This window comes from Rhinoderma darwinii, chromosome 5 (assembly GCF_050947455.1).
Source record: "Rhinoderma darwinii isolate aRhiDar2 chromosome 5, aRhiDar2.hap1, whole genome shotgun sequence".
In the NCBI taxonomy this organism is placed as follows: Eukaryota; Metazoa; Chordata; class Amphibia; order Anura; family Rhinodermatidae; genus Rhinoderma; species Rhinoderma darwinii.
The window spans coordinates 42,826,816-42,846,848 of record NC_134691.1 but is presented as its reverse complement, the minus strand read 5'-3'; the positions used below and the strand labels follow the sequence as shown (position 1 = coordinate 42,846,848).

At 42.4% G+C, this 20,033-nt stretch overlaps 1 protein-coding gene across 2 annotated transcripts in view; it reads right to left on the bottom strand.

Annotated features, from left to right (window-relative positions):
• Positions 1-5,136: 5,136 nt before the first annotated feature.
• The window catches only part of RAD54B (RAD54 homolog B), a 63,403-nt gene continuing 48,506 nt past the window's right edge, over positions 5,137-20,033 (bottom strand). For both annotated transcript variants that reach the window (XM_075825912.1, XM_075825913.1), the window contains 5 exons: positions 12,169-12,335; positions 11,028-11,289; positions 8,821-8,887; positions 6,994-7,194; positions 5,137-5,657 (listed from right to left, as the gene is read on the bottom strand). In XM_075825912.1, coding sequence (XP_075682027.1) covers positions 5,470-5,657; positions 6,994-7,194; positions 8,821-8,887; positions 11,028-11,289; positions 12,169-12,335 — 885 coding nt within the window. In that variant the 3' untranslated portion in view covers positions 5,137-5,469. The remainder of the gene's footprint in view (positions 5,658-6,993; positions 7,195-8,820; positions 8,888-11,027; positions 11,290-12,168; positions 12,336-20,033) is intronic.

Sequence of the window (20,033 nt, the reverse complement as noted above, 5' to 3'; positions counted from 1 at the left end):
CTGAACTGCATATTCTAGATGAGGCCTCACTAATGCTTTGTAAAGTGGCATTATTACATCCCTGTCCCGCGAGTCCATGCCTCTTTTAATACACGACAATATCCTGCTGGCCTTTGAAGCAGCTGATTGACACTGCATGCTGTTATTTAGTTTATGATTTACAAGTACACCCAGATCCTTCTCAACAAGTGAATCCGCCAGTGTAGCGCCCCCTAGGACATATGATGCATGCAGGTTATTGGTACCCAGATGCATAACTTTACATTTATCTACATTAAACTTAATTTGCCAACTGGATGCCCAAACACTTAGTGTGTTCAAATCAGCCTGCAATTCATGATCTTCCATAGACTGAACTATATTGCATAGCTTGGTGTCATCTGCAAAAATAGAAATAGTGCTATTAATCCCATCCTCTATATCATTAATAAATAAGTTGAATAATAGTGGTCCCAGCACTGAACCCTGGGGTACACCACTTATAACCGGGGACCATTCAGAGTAGGAATCATTGACCACAACCCTCTGGATACGGTCCCTGAGCCAATTCTTAATTCAATTACAAACTATACTTTCTAAACCTATAGTCCTTAATTTACCCATTAGACGTCTATGAGGGACAGTGTCAAATGCCTTTGCAAAGTCCAAAAACACTAAATCCACAGCGGCCCCTCTGTCTAGGCTTCTGCTCACCTCTTCATAAAAACAGATCAGGTTGGTTTGACAGCTTCTGTCCTTAGTAAAACCGTGCTGGCTGTCACTTATAATACTATTTATTGTCACATAATCCTGTATATAGTCCCTCAATAGCGCCTCAAAGATTTTCCCCACGATGGATGTTAAACTTACTGGTCTATAATTACCCGGGGAAGACCTGGAGCCTTTTTTGAAAATAGGCACCACATTTTCCCTGCGCCAGTCCCTTGGCACTATACCAGTCACTAGAGAATCTCTAAATATTATGAAGAGGGGGACAGAAATAATTGAACTAAGCCCCTTAAGAACTCTATGGTGTAACCCATATGGTCCCAGGGCCTTGTGCACATTTATTATGTAATATCACCCCTGTATATTACCCCCATCATCCCTGTATATAACCCCCATCATCCCTATGTATTACCTACTCATCCTAGTTTATAACATGTGTATTACCCACATCCATGTGTATTACCCTCAACATCCCTGAATATAGCCCCCATCATCCCTGTGTATTACCCCCAACATCCCTGTGTATTATCCCCATCACCCCTGTGTATAACCGCCTTCATGCCTGTATTGGATGTTCAGTTCAGGACACACTAGTGGAATTAGAGAAAATCAATATATCTGAGACTTTTTCAACTGACAAAGCAGCGATTGTGTATTATGGCGTCTTCCGTCCCCTGTGAGAGAATATTTTCTAAAGCAGCAAAAAAAGTTGCAGAGAGAAAAAACATAAAAACATCCAAAGTAGGACAAATCCTGTTTTTGAACCATAATCTGAACCTTTAGTTATTGTTCGAGAGAGAGAGTGAGAGAATAAACACGCACAGGTCCATAATTATTTGGACAGTGACAAGTTTTGGCATTTTAGCGGTTTACCAAAACATATTAAATATAGTTATATAATCAATATAGGCAGACTCTCAGCTTTAATTTGAGGGTATTTACAACCTAATTTGAGGAAGGGTTGAGGGATTACAGCTCTTTAATATGTAGCTGCCTCTTTTTCAAGGGATCACAAGTAATTGGACAATTATCTCAAAAGCTATTTAATGTTCTGCATGGGCTATTTCCTCGTTAATCCATCAATTAAGCAGGTAAAAGGTCTGGGGTTGATTCCAGGTGTGGCATTCGTATTTGGAAGCTGCTGCTGTGAACCTACAACATGAGGTCAAAGAAGCTCTCAATGCAAGCGAAATAGACCATCGTTAGGCTGAAAAAATGGAAGAAATCCATCAGAGAAAAGGCACAAATGTTAGGAGTGGCCAAATCAACAGTTTGGTACATTCTTGAAAAAAAAAAAAAAGAGCAACACTGGTGATCTCGTGAACTCCAAAAGGCCTGGACGTCAACGGAAGACAACAGTGGTGGATGATCACAGAATCCTTTCCATGGTGAAGAAAAAACCCTTCACAACATCTACCGAAGTGAAGAACTCTCTCCTGGAAGTAGGTGTATCAGTATCTAAGTCTACCATAAAGAGAAGACTTCATGAGAGCAAATACAGAGGGTTCACCACAAGGTGCAAACATGGTGGAGGCAGTGTCATGGCATGGTGGGGGCAGTGTGATGAGAGGGTGGGGGCAGTGTGATGGCATGGTGGAGGCAGTGTGATGAGAGGGTGGGGGCAGGGTGATGGCATGGGCATCCATGGCTGCCAAAGGCACTGGGTCACTAGTGTTTATTGATGATGTGACTGAAGATGGAAGCAGCCGGATGAATTCTGAAGTGTTCAGGGATTTACTTTCTGCTCAGATTCAATCAAATGCAGCAAGGTTGATTGGTCTTTGCTTCACAGTACAGATGGACAATGACCCAAAACATACTGCGAAAGCAACCCAGGAGTTTATAAGGCAAAGAAGTGGAATATTCTGCAATGGCCAAGTCAATCACCAGATCTCAACCCGATCGAGCTGCATTTCACTTGCTTAAGACAAAACTTAAGGCAGAAAGACCCACAAACAAGCAACAACTGAAGACGCTGCAGTAAAGGCTGGGCAAAGCATCACAAAGGAGGAAACCCAGCGTGTGGTGATGTCCATGGGGTCCAGACTTCAGGCCGTCATTGCCTGCAAAGGATTCTCTACAAAGTATTAAATAAATCCATTTTATTTTTTGGTAATGTTTATTTGTCCAATTACTCTTGAGCCCCTGAAATGAGGCGGCTGTGTGGAAAAATGGTTGCAATTCCTAACCGTTTCACAGGATATTTTTGTTCAACCCCTTGAATTAAACCTGAAAGTCTACACTTCAATTGTGTCTCCGTTGTTTCATTTCAAATCCAATGTGGTGGCAGCGGAGCCCAAATCATGAAGATTGTGTCACTGTCCAAATAATTCTGGACCTAACTGTAAATAAATAAATAATATGTTACACTTTCCAAGGTGCCCCTGTGTATTTTCAATGTTTCCAATAAGTTCTCAACAGTATCCTAGAGCAATAAAGAACTAGATGAACTAATCTTTTGATTGAACTAGATCCTTATGAACTAACCCTCAAAATGAATTCGCTTTCCCATCACTATTGTATAAGCAACGCGCCTGTGCATGTGCTCCCCCCTCCTGCACCCCCACCCTTCACCAAAGACTTGTATTGGCAGGTAGTGGAGACACAACCCCACCTTCTGCAGACCGTCTGTAACCAGGGACAGATTTTGCTTGACAACAGGAGGTGAACAGCAGATTACAGGAAGGGAGACACCTAGTGGCAGTAACTTCACACAGAATTTGTATGAATAAAAACAGCAAAATTTTAACAGTAAGTAAATTACAAAGTTGATCGATATCAGATATACTATTAGATTAGCAAAAGCGGTTTCGAACTTTAGTGTCCCTTTATTATACATTTCATTGGTTTTATCTGTCCAGAATGGTTTTAGAGTAGTAAAAAACGATTACTAATAAAACACGACCAACATTGTAAAGTTGATAAAACCACATATAAAACCATCAACATCCTTTATATATTGGACATATTTATAAATCAATGAAAAACATCTTCTATTGAGAAGCATCACTGACATTTAATACGTTCTTTAGAAAAAGCAAAACATAATAATCAACCTTTCATGTCAGTAAACATATTAACAAAACCATGGTCCCTGTATACACAGTCAATACCAGACATTCCATTTTTACATTGTGAGGATGAAATGGTGGAACTGGGGGTAACTCCCATAGACTTCAACGGAAGGAGCCATGCACAGGCCACGTTTATATTGAGTCTCCTCCTACACACGGCTGTCTTGGCTTTCCAAAAGGGGGTCCTGGGACCCCTGTTATTTTGACTGCCACATAGCAGACATTTATGGCATCTCCTGGGGTTATGCCGTAAATGTCTTAAGTGGGAAAAATTCTTTAAAAAGGATATCCCCATCATTGACGTTTATGGCATATCCTGTGGATATGTCGTAGCTGTCAGAGAGGTGCGGGTCCCTTGACCCTCGTTCTCACCTGGTGAGGTGGTTGGATATGCCATAAATGTCTGTGATAGGAAAACCCCTTTAAGCGCAGTGGGTAGAGTAAGGTTTTCAAATTATCTCTACATTGGCTTCTCTTGGAATGCAATTTAAAAGGTAACTAAACGTTCCACAAACTTCTGACATGTCATAGTGACATGTCAGAAGTTTTGATTGGTGGGGTCCGAGCACTGAAACCCCCACCGATCGCTAAAACAAGGCGGCAGAAGTGCTCGTGTCGCTCAGCTGCTTCGTTTCTGTTCGGCTTTTTCCGGAAATAAATGTATCGTGTACGGACTCAATAAAAGTGTATGAGCCCGTACTCCGATACATCGGCTTTCCGGAAAAAGCCGAACAGAAACTAAGCAGCTGAGCGACACGAGCACTTCTGCCGCTTTGTTTTAGTGATTGGTGGGGGTCTCAGTGCTCGGACCGCCACCAATCAAAACTTCTGACATGTCACTATGACACGTCAGAAGTTTGTCGAAATTTTCGTTTTAAAGGGGTTTTATGTAAATAAAGCATAAACATTCTAAAATAAAAAGTGCTGCAACTTCCTAATATATTTTCTTGTTTCTGTTCTTCACCATTTTCTCTGCTTGCTGTCAATGAATGAGACATTTCTTCTTTACATCCAGACGCTGAAAACCTGAACTGACCGAGGCTCAAACAGTGAAATGAATGGGAGGCGGAATTTTGCGTTTTCCTACAATGGTATCCGGTCAGTCTAGACAATCTTCTGTAAGATAAACACATCAGCAGCACACATCTCTTTCCAGTTGTTTTCTACAATTTATCAGTGTGGGTAAAAAGTCCAGGCTGCAGCTCAAAGCGTCTCCGAATTTCGAGCTTGGGACTCCGGTATTGTAGCCCTGCCGTCACGGTCTATATATGGACAGTGATGACAGGGGCTTCCCCAGGGCCGGAGTCCACGGGCAGAGCGCTTCCGAGATAATTGTGTCAGGTATATATGGACAGTGATGACAGGGGCTTCCCCAGGGCTGGAGTCCACGGGAAGAGCGCTTCCGAGAGAATTGTGTCAGATATATATGGAGAGTGACATCAGGAAAGTCAGGTAGCGCTCTGCCCGGCGGGTTTGGGTGACATATTCCGCTGTATGCCTACCCAGTGGGATATGTTGCAGCCTTCAGTCAGAAGTCCTTCCGATGTATACTTCCAACAGGAGCCAAAAGCGTGATGTGAACTAGGCCTAAGTAACACTGTGCAGCTCAAGTTGCGACAGTCCACAATGCATGTGAGAAGCATTATTCTGTCAGACGACTCACGCGGGGGGCACATACTGGCACCTGTTAGTTGTTTGTCGTGTTCTGAAAAACAAATGAGATGTATTCTTTGCCCGGCTGGAGAAAAGCGTCAACAGAATCCTGTTGCATGGAAAAGTGTTTCCACCGCATCAGTTCGGACATGGAAATATTACTTTCTGCCTTCTTGCCGAGGTGACAGCTCCGGGGCATGAAATGATTTTCCTTGGCATCATCTGAAATGAAAAACAGTAAGTGCATAGATGAAACACAACTCTAGTAAGAATGAGAAAGTGACCTGCGGATGAAAGGAGTCAGAGCTGGATACTTTATTTCAATTCCTCACCATTTCAATATCTCTGATACCGGTGAATGAATGGAAAAATTATTGTTTACATCCGGAGGTTGAAATCCTGTTCTCATCATGTCTCGTTGAAACAGATACATGACTCAACAGTGCATCAGAGCTCTCTCTTATAAGGAGCTGCGTACCTGTGGATCCAGACAGGATTTCATCCTCTGATGGAAACTATTAAGTTTCCATTCACTGACAGCAGCATTGATGTAATGAGAAATTAAAACACCAAGCATATTGGATAGTTGCACAATTTTAGCTTAATTTATGCAAAACGGGACAACCGGTATAAGGACAACTAGTCTCAATCTTATTTGACCATTTACCCGACTGTCAAGTTGTAGGTAAACTAGTCTACAGTATGCGTCAGTAAATGTTGGCCTGCATCTAGGGCGTATATAGTACAGGGAGGGAGCGCCAGCAATGATCTATGTGGAGGAGCTCGAGTGGGGGATCACTGCACCGTAATCTGTCAACTGCAAAGCAAAATGAAAAATAGTGACGAGGCGCCCCAGAAACTCAACGCCTTCTTTATGAATAATTTCTGCCAGTAGAACTCAAAAGAAGTGGCCCATGTATATTGAAATATGACTCATTATACTTCACGCTCAGCGTAAAATTAACCAACTCATTATTGGTTTTTATATGTTGCACCCCATGTGCCAATACTGCGAGGAAAAATATCAAGAGAGCTCATTCTTTACCTCACCTCTTAGAGTACCATTACACTGCCCGAGATGTGCTGTGTAAACGAGCGCCGATCAAAGAGACAGCTCGTTGATCGGCGCTCGTTGGCTCCTTTCACACAGAGCAATGATTGCTTATGTATAGGGATGAGCGCTTTTCAATCCGATCCCTCGTCCCCATACATTTTCATCATGTCGGCAGCGCATCTCCCGGTTTACGCAGGTAGACGTGTTGCCGACAACGATGATTAATTCTGCATAAAAGAGCAGATCAGCCGATGGACGAGTGTTTGCTCGTTCATCGTCTGTTCGTTGCCCTCATTACACAGGGCAATGATCGGGGACGGGAGTTTATATGAAGGCTCGTTTTCTCGATCATTGGCATCATTTAGACAGGTTTGAAGCTCTCCACAGGGTGTCACGTGGGTCCATTCAGTATTTACAGCTGGTCTGGGGCTTTGTAAGAGGCGGCAGCTCTCGCTGTGTGCGGCATTGTCGCATGTAATAAAGTAATGGTGATGATAGGATTACCTGGAAGGTGCTTTGTTTGTGTACAGTCACATTCCAGCAGGTCGTGGGTTACACAGTCGGAGTCTTCATGCAGAGTGAACAGATCTCGGAGTTCATCCACAGAAAATCGAATGTGTTCCGATTTCTTGGCCAAATCCACAACAGCCCCGGAGAGACCTTGTTTACTGATCTGCCTCTGATAGATCTTTTCCTCTAAAGTGCCTGCAACAAAAATGGAAGTGTCACCCAAGTACAGGGTGAGATAAGGGGCCGCGGAGGTACAAGCCTTGTACTGCAAATAAGATACTGAGCAGTAGTTCTGATAATCCGTGGCTTATTTATTGTATGATGGGAGGTCACACAATTTTGCAGTATACTTTCTGCCTAAATTCTTTATGGTTTTCAAAATCTCTGCTTGCGGTCATTCAATAGAAACCTTTATAGTTTACCTCCACTGGATAACATAATCTGCCCCGGTCACACAGGTGCACGGCTAGCTACAGGAAAGAGCTCGGACAGCGATACTGTAATGAGCTGCACACCTGTGTGTATGCACTATTTGCGGAGACCGGAATACCTCTTTTAGGGCCTGTTCACATCAGCGTTGCTTTCCGTTGAGGGGTTCCGTCTGAGATTTCCTTCGGGGGAACCCATCAACGGAAAGGCAAATGGAAACCTTAGCTTCCGTTTGCTTCACCATCGATCTCAATGGTGGCGGAAACTTTGCTAATGGTTTCCGTTTGTCACCGTTGCGAAAGGGTTCCGTTGTTTTCGACAGAATCAATAGCGCAGTCGACTGTGACGGAAAGCTGTGATGGAACCCCTCAATGGAAAGCAACGCTGATGTAAACACAGTCTTAATCTTACCTTTTTAACTTCATTTGTAAATGAGATAGTGAGCCCCATTGGTGATAGGGACTGATGTGAATGGTGACCTCTGTGCAGCGCTGCGGTATATGTTGCTGCTTTATAAGCAACAGGCAAATCATGAGTTCAGTGATGTCACTGAACTTCCAATCCTGAGAACCTGGAACTGAGGGATTCAGATGAGATAACTGCAATAACCCGGCGTAATCTTCAGGCTCAATCGGTGAACACATTTTTTCTAGGTTATGAATCACTCAAGAGATTCACATGTTGTAAACCTTTTTTGAGTGATACGGAGCAGATCAGGACTGTTCAATAACCCCCCCCCCCCCCATATGAATTACTGGGGCTGCCTATGGCCATCTTTAGTGACCCATCTAATTATCCACATACATTAGTTCACCTTTACCAAAATCCACAACTAAGATAAAAAAAATCTTTAATTTTAAGGAACCAATCAAAAAAATAATAAACTAAGTTTTAATAATAAAAACAATGTATAACCATTTACAGGACATACAAAACTTGAGGCTACACAGACTTCACGAGCTGAACCTGGATCACATATGTACGACCCAAAGCAACCCAGAGTAACCGTACTACTTAGACCACCAAAATATGTAATGGACCGTAACATGATCCGGTCATACTGCAATGGAAGTCTGTGGTAAACGTTAGGCCTTGTACACACAGTGCAGATTTTGAATGCATGAAGCCAAAACCAGAATGGAACCCAGGAGAGCAGATCTTTAAGGCGTATCCTTACATATTTCTTCTGTTCAACTTCCGTTCCTGGTTTTAGCAGCTTAAAAAATACAGGCAAAATCTACTGCAAATCTGCACGGTGTGAACAAGGCTTTAGGTATCAGAAGTTAAGCAATAGTGACTATTGCAACGAAGGGATAAAATTGGGGCAGTGCCGTATATAAACGTAGTGATGTCTCTAGTTCCCTGTCATCAGTCGATATGTATAATATTTACCTGTGGTCAGGAGCCGGTATATATGTACAGTACGCTGCTGGCCATCTCGCCATACACGAGCCATTGCCTAGAACACAAAGGACACATTTCACCAATTACTCACAACCAGAATCTCAACTATCCATAGAGAGACAGAAATCAAACATTAAATACACCAAGGGGGAATTTCTAGTGTAGAAAAGTTGCAAATTGCAAAAATAAATGTTTTTGCGCATAAATTTTGCCACGTTTACATTTTTACACCTCCAATTTTGCAATAAGTGGCCAGGGCTTAGCCAGAGGGGCAGGGTCTGTCACAACCTGACACTATCATTTAGGCCATAAATTATATTGGAAATCTATGGCTAGTGAGGCACATCATTTAAGAAGAGTTATGCGCCTCTTAATGAATTAGGCGCATTTAACTGCAGCGATCCTTATATTAAGACGGACGTATGAAACACCAGTCTTAATAAATCTGACCCCCTATGTTGTCCCAATGAATCACTCTTTGGTATTCACTGAACGCCTGTATCACGATCCCTCCCGGCCCTGTACTAGGTGTAACAATATATACATTTTGTATGAAGTGTTTCTTTAAATTGATTGTAAAGGCACTTCTTTAATCCTGTTAAAGCCTTAAAAAAGAGCAAGTAATATAGGTGAAAAAAGCATTGCTAGAAGTGTGCACCGTAGTCTTCACACAGTACTTACAATCTGCTTTTGTAGTGATTAACATTAATAGGAGAACAGTGACACCTACTGGCAGACGTTATGAATGCGCAATGATCATAGAGATGGCGTTTAAAGTAACGGTCACCTCTCCTGACATGTATGTTTTAGTACATACTTGTATTCCTTATAAAATAACAATTCTGGAACATCTCTTCTTAAAACGCTGAACTGTGACGCTCCTCTGTTAGTCCTCTTAGAAATAATGAAAAAATTGACAACTGGGTGTTACCATTCCCCTTGTCAAAGGGGTCTGTCCCTACACAGTCTCACTGTCAGCACTGATTGGTCAGTGTCAGTCTGTGTAGGGACACACCCACAACTGGTAACACCCAGTAGTCAATTTCTAGGAGGAATAAAAGAGGAACGGCACAATGCAGAGCTCTAAGAAAAGTTGCACCAGAATTGTTATTTTATAGGGAATACAACTATGTACTAAAAAACAGACGTGTCAGGAGAGAGGACAGCTCCTCTAGGCCATGTAAATTGTAGTTTATATTTCTAAGACCCCCAAATGGCAAATCTGCCTAGTTATACAGCGATCCGTCCCTTGTTCCGGTTTCTCTAGAAAGATTTGTCATTTGGGATTCTTAAAAAAGGTAGCATGGAAACGTTACTTTGACAGGGTCACAGGATTTGACCCTGTTCAGTGGCGTAACTTCCGCAGTAGCAGCGGCTACAGGGCCCACAGACTCGGCACACAAGGTCCGGACGCTGGCCAGCAGCAGTATGTTGTGTGCGGTGGCACAAAGTCCTGATATCCACGGAAGTGAAGAGAAAGCATAAGCGGCAAGTAACTAGGGGGTCTGAGGTCTGAATTATTATTATTTTTTCTGGTCTGGGTCTGAATTAATTCGGATGTCTCGTCTGGGATCTGAATTCATTTATGGTGTCAATTTATTGTGGAGTCTGGTCTGGGGTGTAATGCGTCCAACTATTTGCAGTTATGGGATGATGCCACACTGATCTTAAGAACAATATACAGCAGAAATACCAATTCATGTGTAGCCAAATGAAACAGGACTTCTTTACAAAGACTGAAGACACCCGGGGGACTAAAGCTGGCCGTACACATTAGACTTCGATGGAACGGGACAACCACACAATGTAAATGGAGCACTCCTGACTTTCCACTGACGGCGGATGTCAGGAGAAAGAGGGATCAGACATGTTGGATTTCAACAGGCCTGATCCTTAGTTCCTGCAGGAGATAAGCGACTGCCAGTGGGGGATTCAGGATGAGTAGCTGTTGGCTGAACGCAGATATCTGCAGCGTGTGGCCAGCTTTAGTACTTACAGGTATACAATGACTGCAAGAAATGGAAATCTGCATAGAATCTAGTACCATTAATTCCGACTTTCGGTTATTCCTCTATAGGTGTTTATTTTAACATCTTAATTGCCCATAGTGTGAGCAAGTTGTGGAAAGGTAAGAGCCTAGGAAACTATTAAGCATGCAAATATTGGCAGGAAATCAGAATCGTCACTGTGCAAACCTGTATGTCATTTGCGGGATTCCAGTCAATGTCGTATAGGATTAAATGGCACGCTCCGATCAGGTTCAACCCCACTCCGCCAGCTTTGGAGCTAAGTAGGAAGATGAAGTCTGATGAATACTTGCTGTTAAATCCGTCCACAATTTGCTGCCTACGAATGACTGGCGTCTGTCCATCCAGTCGGGTGCACTTATATCCACGCCGCTGACACACGTCTTGTAGTATATTTAGGGTCTGAGTATAATTGGAGACCAGAACGACTCTGTAAAATACGCGAAACCACAGGTTAATCTGATACACGCCAAACCGTGAATTCGAGCAGAACTCCACCTCATCCACAATGGCGCTACGTAATGGAGTCTTCACAAAAATCAACTGACTAAACCGCCAATTAAAATGCCCAACTTGCCACCTATGCCCCTATTCTATGAGCCTTCTCAGTCACTCACTTCCTGCAGCCCTGACCACCTATAAATAGGAGTCCTGATTATTTAAAGTCAAGGGTATGCTTCACTTCTAATATTTGGTAATTTCATTTATATTCAGAGAAGAAAGGTTCCCCTTGTTCACGCCACCCAGATAGATAAAATATAATTTTCACCTTCAGCTTCATAGAAATGCTAGATTTCACATGTCAAAAAGTATATTTCCATAATAGCGCACCATATACAGGCCCAGTATTAGCGCTCTTAAAGGAAGAAATATAACAGGATTTAAACCTACATTAAAAGTGTGAAAATTGTTTTTGAATATCTTACTTCTATATAACTGATTGAAATTACAGGCCCAAAGCCTGAGGCTGCTCTACTGAGAGGTTCTGACAACATGTCCATCTGATTTCTGTCAGGTGTATTGTTCTCATAGAGACCTCGTGTATATTTAATTCACAATATCTACATTCTAGTGACAATGGAACCACATAAGGTATCCATGACTATCAGACGTGGAAATGTCATCAGAATTTCAGTAGTGCAGCCTCAGGCTTTTAGCCTGTAAACTTAAAGCATTCATATCTCAGCAAAAACTATAGATACTAAAAAAAAAAAAAATCCACATTTTTAATGTACACTGAAGGGCCTTTAATACAAATGTTCCGGTAAGTCTCCTTCAATCTCTCAGTAACAATGTGCACAGCACTCACCTCTCCGAGGGACTGTGCTCTCTTATAGCGAATAATACGTTTGTTAAAACCTGCAGTTTTCCAGATTCAGATTCAGATAGTGTATTTGTGCTATAATCACGAGGAAAGAGTTCAGCTAAAACTTCATAGACGCTCTGCTCTTCACAGTCCACATTGGTGTTTTTCTCCTGAAAGAACGAATGTAAAACATTTTCACCATATTATCTTATTTTTGCTGTGGGTTTTTTTTTTGTTATCACCATAACCATAAAGACACAGAATAAAGTTACATAGTTTGTATGGTTTAAAAAAGACAAATGTCCATCAAGTTCAACCAAGGGATGGGAAAGGAGAGGTAAACCTTTCTACACATAGGAGCTAATACTTTTTTGTTCTAGGAAATTATCTAACCCTTTTTTAAAGCCATCTACTGTCCCTGCTGTGACGGCTCCTGCGGTGACTATTCCATAGATTCACAGTTCTCACAGTAAAGAAGGCTTGTCGCCTCTGCAGGTTGAACCTTTTTTTCTCCAGACGGAGGGAGTGCCCCCTTGTTGTTTGCGGGGGTTTTACATGGAACAGGATTTAACCATATTTTTTGTATGTGACATTCATATATTTATATAAGTTAACCTCTTCACGCGCTGCTCCGCAATAGTACGTCCTGCAGAGGGGTTAGTTCCCGCATCCAGATGTACTATTGCGGAGTAGTTCCCGGACAGTGTCCGGGAACCGGGAGGTCCCTGACAGCTTACACTCCAGCCTTGCCGGTCAGCGGACCATCGCCGCTGATTTCGGCAATTAACCCCATAAATGCGGCGACGGATTGCCGTCGCCGCATTTAAGTGGTTTGAAGCACATCGGCAGCCCCCACGAAGTGATCGTGGGGGCTACCGATGCTTGTCACGGCAAATCGGAGGTCAGACAATGACCTCCGGGTTGCCATGTACGGAAGCCTCGGAGGAGCAGCCTCCGGCCGGTCCTCCGATGCTTCCTGTCAGTGTGACGTTCACGTCACAATGACAGTTAGAACACATTATACTACGTGTGTAGTGTAATGTATTCCAGCAGCGATCAAAGCTGCAAGTCTAAGTGTCCCCTAGTGGGACAAGTAAAAAAAGTAAAAATAAGGTAATAAAAATGTTTTAAAAAAAGTGTAAAAATAAAAGTTATAAGTTCTATAAACAAACACTGCTTTTTTCCTACAATATGTCTTCCATTATAGGAAAAAAATGAACACGTTAAAAAAAGTACACATATTTGGTATCACCGCGTTCATAACGACCCCAACTATAAAACTATAATGTTATCTTTCCCGCACGATGAACACCCCAAAAAAAAATCAATAAAAAACGACACCAGAATCGCTATTTTCTGGTCACCACCCCTCCCAAAATAGAGAATAAAAAGTGATCAAAAAGTCGCATGTACCCGAAAATAATACCGATAAAAACTACAACCCGTCCCGCAAAAAACAAGCCCTTACACAGCTTTTTTGACTGAAAAATAAAAAAGTTATGGCTCTTAGAATATGGTGACACAGAAAATAAATTATTTTATAAAAAAGTGATTTTATTGCGCAAACGCTGCAAAACATAAAAACCCTATATACTTATGGTATCACCGTAATCGTACCGACCCGCAAAATAAAATATAATGGTCATTTATAGTGCACGGTGAGCGCCGCAAAAAATAAACTAAAAAACATTGTCAGAATTGCTTATTTTTGGTCACCCGGCTTGCAAAAAAATGTAATAAAAAGTGATAAAAAAAAAATCGCATGTACCCCAAAATGGTACCAATGAAAAGTACAGATTGTCCCGCAACAAATAAGCCCTCACACAGCTCCGGTGGAGAAAAAATAAAGACATTCTGGCTCTCAGAATATGGCGATGCAAATGTGCAGAGTGTTCCAAAAGCGGATAAGATCTGACACTATTTATCAGTGCGACACCGGCCACATATCTATGAATTATTATTTATTTACCGCATTTTTATACCCTCGTATTATGCCCGGATTTTCTCCGCACAGATTACATATGCCCCCACATTATAAACTGAAATACCAGCAAAACCCCAAACAGAAAAACTACCAAGCAAAATCTGCGCTCAAAAAGCAAAATGGCGTCCCTCCCTTCTGAGCCCTGCAGCGTGCACAAACAGCAGTTTGCGCCCACATATATGGCGTCGCCATACCCGGGAGAACTCGCTTAACGTTTTATGAGGTATTTGTCTTCAGTGGTACAAACTGGGCACAACATATTATGCACTAAAATGGCATATCAGTGGAAAATTGCAATATTCACACCATCCGCTGTGCATTAACCCCTTTGAGCACAATGACTTAATAGCACGTCATGGTGCGGGGGTTGATGTATGGAGCGGGCTCACATGCTGAGCCCGCTCCATACACTGTGGGTGTTGGGTGTCGGCTGTGTATTACAGCTGACACCCAGGACTAACGGACAGGAACAGCGATCGTGCGGTTACAGAAGCCTGTAAAAATAACAATATACTGCAATACATTAGTATTGCAGTCATTGTACCCACGATCCTAGAAAAATTCCTTGAGGGGGGTTTCCAAAATGGGGTAACTTGGGGTCAAAGGCGGCATGGCACCGAAAACCAATCCAGCAAAATCCGTGCTCCAAAATCCAAATGGCGCTACTTCCCTTCTGAGCGCTGCCATGGGTCCAATCAGCAGTTTATTACCACATATGGGGTATTGCTGTAATCAGGAGAAAATGCTTTACAAATGTTGTGGCTCTTTTTTTCCTTTATTCCTTGTAAAAATTTAAAATTTCTATGCTTTTTCAGAAAAAAAAGTTGATTTTCATTTTCACTGCCCAATTCCACTAAATTCTGAAAAAAACCTGTGTGGTCAAAATGCTAACTATACCCCTAGATAAATTCCTTGAGAGGTGTAGTTTCCAAAATGGGGTCACTTTTGGGGGGTTTCCCCTGTTTTAGTCTCTCCAGGGCGTTGCAAACGCGACATGGCACCGAAAACCAATCCAGCTAAATCTGTGCTCCAAAATCCAAATGGCACTCCTTCCCTTCTGAGCCCTGCTGTGGGTCCAAACAGCAGTTTATTACCACATATGGGATATTGCTGTAATCAGGAGACATTGCTTTACAAATGTTTGGGTGATTTTCTTCATTATTCCTCGTAAATATTACAAATTTCTATGTTTTTTCAGAAAAAAAAGTAGATTTTCATTTTTACAGACTAATTCCAATATATTTAGCGAAAAACCTGTGTGGTCAAAATGCTAACTATACCCCTAGATAAATGCCTTGATAGGTGTAGTTTCCAAAATAGGGTCACTTTTGGAGGGTTTCCCCTGTTTTAGTCTCTCCAGGGCGTTGCAAACACGACATGGAACCGAAAACCAATCCAGCAAAATCCATGCTCCAAAATACAAATGGCGCTCCTTCCCTTCTGAGCCTTGCTGTGGGTCCAATAAGCAGTTTATTACCACATATGGGATATTGCCATAATCGGGAGAAATTGCTTTACATATGTTGGGGTGCATTTTCTTTATTATCGCTTGTAAATATTAAAAATTCCTATGTTTTTTCAGAAAAAAGTAGATTTTCATTTTTACAGACTAATTCTGATGAATTTAGCGAAAAACCTGTGCAGTCAAAATGCTAACTATACACCTAGATAAATTCCTTGAGGGGTGTAGTTTCCAAAATGGGGTCACTTTTGGGGTGTTTCCACTGTTTTGGCACCACAAGACCTCTTCAAACCTGACAAGGTGCCTAAAATATGTTCTAAAAAAAAGGAGGCCCAAAATGCACTAGGTGCTCCTTTGCTTCTGAGGCCGGTGCTTCAGTCCATTATCACACTAAGGCCACATGTGGGATATTTCTAAAAACTGCAGAATCTGGGCAATAAATATTGAGTTGCATTTCTCGGGTAAAACCTTCTGTGTTACAAAAAAAAATGTATTACAAATGAATTTCGTCTCAAAATACAAGAAGGAAAGCAAAATCCACATAACCATTTGGATATACCATCCTCTGTTGTAAACCTCTCTCAGTATGAACCAAGCAAAATGGAAATGAATGTTCTATCTAAAGGACTTACATTTTGTCCCACTAAACCACTTGACAGAGCCCAATTTTGCAGTGACGTGGAGGAATACTTCCGCAGATTGCGGCTGAAAGAATTATTTTCTGACAAAACAGATATGACATCACAAGCCGGGATGGGAAAAGAAACATCAAGAAAGAAGAAGACGACAAACTGGACCCCACAACCTGGATACAATCAAACTCTGGATTACTACATAGACTGCTTTAGAAAAAAAGTTAAATCTGAGATCTTGGACCAACAACACAAAGTAACACACAATCTCAGCATGGAGGAAAGGAAAGCAACAAAATCACTCAAATCCAACAGAGACATCATCATCAAACCAGCTGATAAAGGAGGCGCTGTAGTGATTCTGAATACATCCAATTATATCCAGGAGGCACATAGACAACTCTCAGACAGAAAATACTACACCCTGCTTAACCAAACAATACACAGTAGAACTTGTCCATATCATCAATAATTTCAACGCTGTATCAGACAGTTTACTGGACCTTATACCGGACAATCCCAGAATGGGAATATTCGACAGGTTACCTAAAATACATAAAGAAGGCAATCCAGGGAGACCAATCATTTCAGGTGTTGGGACTTTAACTGAGAATATTTCTGGCTGGGTGGAAAATCTTCTAAAGCCCTTGGTGAGGTGCACACCCAGTTATGTCCATGACACCACAGACGTCCTCTGCAAACTCTCAGCCCTAGGTCCACTACCAGAGGGAACAATATTGGCAACTATGGATGTGGAATCTTTATATTCTAACATCCCCCATGAGGATGGCATAGCCGCATGCCAACACTTTCTTCAAAAGAACAATCTAGCGACAGAGCCAGCCCTACAACTCATCAGGTTCGTACTCCATCACAATTATTTTTTATTTGACAAAGACGTATATCTGCAATGTATGGGAAGCGCTATGGGTAGCAAAATATCACCACAATATGCTAACCTGTTCATGGCCAAACTAGAGGAAGAGTTTTTATCAACCTGCGCAACTAAACCTCTAGCATATTTCTGGTACATTGATGACCTGCTGATAATCTGGACAGGCTCTGAACATGAACTGCTTTCTTTCCATAAAAACTTCCACAAGTTCCATCCTACCATCAAACTTACTCTCAACTACTCTACATCTCAAATACATTTTCTGGACATGACCATATACATGAGAGACAATACCATACAAACAACAATCTACCATAAACCTACAGGCCGTCCAGCATATCTGAGATGGAACAGCTCCCATCCGAGACACACAAAGAAATCCATCATCTACAGCCAGGCACTGCGATACATACGGATCTGTTCAGACTGTGAAGACACAAAACAACACCTGCTATCACTGAGGAATACATTCTTACAACAGGGATACCATCCAAGGATTATAGATGATCAGATCTACAGAGCAACAAGAATTCCAAGGAGCAATCTTCTGGAGTACAAAAAGAAGGAAGACAACAGCAGGGTGCCCCTAGTGGTCATATACAACCCACAAATGAACATCTTGAGGAAAATTGCTGCTGATCTCCAACCTATATTTAACAAAGACAATAAACTGAAGGAAATATTCCCAGATTTACCACTCCTTGCCTACAAACAGCCACCAAACCTAAGGAATCTCCTGGTCAGAAGTGCCCTCTCACCACCATCAGAGACTGGCACTTTTCCTTGCAACAGTAGAAAATGCAAGACCTGTACCAACATCTGGTCATCAAACACCATCCACATACCAAACACGCAGCAGGACTATAAAATCACTGGCACGTTCTCCCGTACATCCTCCAATGTAGTGTACATGATCCTGTGTACAAGGGGCATCAATAAAGGAATCTACATTGGAGAAACAATACAAAAACTACAAACCAGGATGAATCTTCACAGACATACAATAAAACGGAGGTGGATACACCCGTGGGAAAACACTTCTCTGGACCAGACCACAGTTAGGCAGATTTAAAGGTACTCATTCTGAAGGGTCATTTTAAAAACAGAGAAAGAAAAATTTGGGAAGGGTTAAAACACTTTGTGAATGCTGATTCGAATACCTTGAGGGGTGCAGTTTTCAAAATGGGGTGACTTCTGGGGGGTTCTAATATATAAGGCCCTCAAAGCCACTTCAGAACTGGACTGTTCCCTGAAAAAATAGCCTTTTGAAATTTTCTTTAAAATATGAGAAATTGCTGCTAAAGTTTTAAGCCTTGTCTTATACAATCTACTGCCCATTGCTTAAATAGAACATGGATTCAGTGGTCGGCCCATTCTACATACAGTACATATTCCAGAGGGGTTTCCATTTTGATACATAGATCGCTCAGATGGGAACCTGATGTGGTGCAGACGGATAAGGAGGGCAGGTCAATCTTCATACACTCTTGGATTGAAGGTCAGCAGTTCGTACTGATTGGACTTGATCTGCCTCCTCCGGCTTCCCTGAATGTGTTGTATGAGGCGGCTAAATTTGCATCCCAATTCCCTGCGGCTGTAGTGATTTGTATGGGAGACTTCAACCTCCTTCTAGATCCTTCCACAGACAAATTTTATCCTGGACATCTGCCCAGGTCTTCTCTTCTGGCTGGATTCTTGGGGGAGATGGGTTGGCTGGACATGTGGAGGCAACGTCATCCAAATGGCCGCGAATATCTTCCCTTTGACAACCACTCGGCCCTATGGGACGCGCTGAAGGCATACCTACGAGGGTGTTTACAGTCCTCGATCTCCTACCACAAAAGACAGGCCTCTAGGATGGAACAGCTGCTGGCTACTGAGTGCTTAACATTGGAAGCCGCATTTATAGAGGACCCCACCCCGTTAAACCAGCAGACTTGGCTACAGAAAGGCAGGGAATATGTCCATCTCCTCCATGAAAAAACTAAACGTTGTATATTCTTCTCCAACCAGAAATACTTTAAGCTAGGCAATCAATCCAGTAGTCTGTTGGCACATCTTGTCCATAGTAATTCCGCCTCGCCGGCCATATTGCGTATTCACTCCGGACAATGAGCAAATTCTGACACGTTTCTCTGAATTCTACGACTCTAAATTACAGGTGTCTCCACAGAATATCAGGGATTACTTGTTGGGACTGGATATTCCGCAGCTAAAGGAGTCTCAGAGGGAGTTTATGGATGCCCCTATTACACTGCCTGAACTAACAGAAGCTCTGACCACTATGGCAAAGGGCAAAACCTCTGGCCCTGATTGAATCCCCCTGGAAGTATACACCAAATATCAGGACCAACTCCTACCACAGTTGCTAGACGTTTTGAATGCTTCTTTTGAAGAAGGGATTCGTTTTACGATGCCACTATTATTGTACTTCTGAAACCTGATAAATCACCATTGGATTGTGGGTCCTACAGGCCCATCTCAGATTACAAATTGCTGACTAAAGTACTGGCACTCAGACTGAACTCCGTCATTTCTGATATTATTCACCCGGACCAATCCGGGGTCATTCCTGGGAGGAGTACGTCTGATAATTTGCGGAGAGTCCAGACGGTGGCGCAGATAGGTGAACGTAACAACAATGACTGGGCCTTGGCCTCCTTGGATGCTGCTAAGGCTTTCGACTCTGTGGAATGGACCTATCTAGCTAGTGTTCTATCCAGCTTTGGCCCTGCATTTGTGACATGGCTACAGATCATTTATAAACATCCCAAAGCTAACATAGCACTGAACGGCCTAACATCTACCTCCTTTGACCTTGGAAGGGGAACGAGACAAGGCTGCCCCCTGTCACCCCTGCTCTTTGCAATGGCAATGGAACCGCTTGCAATACTC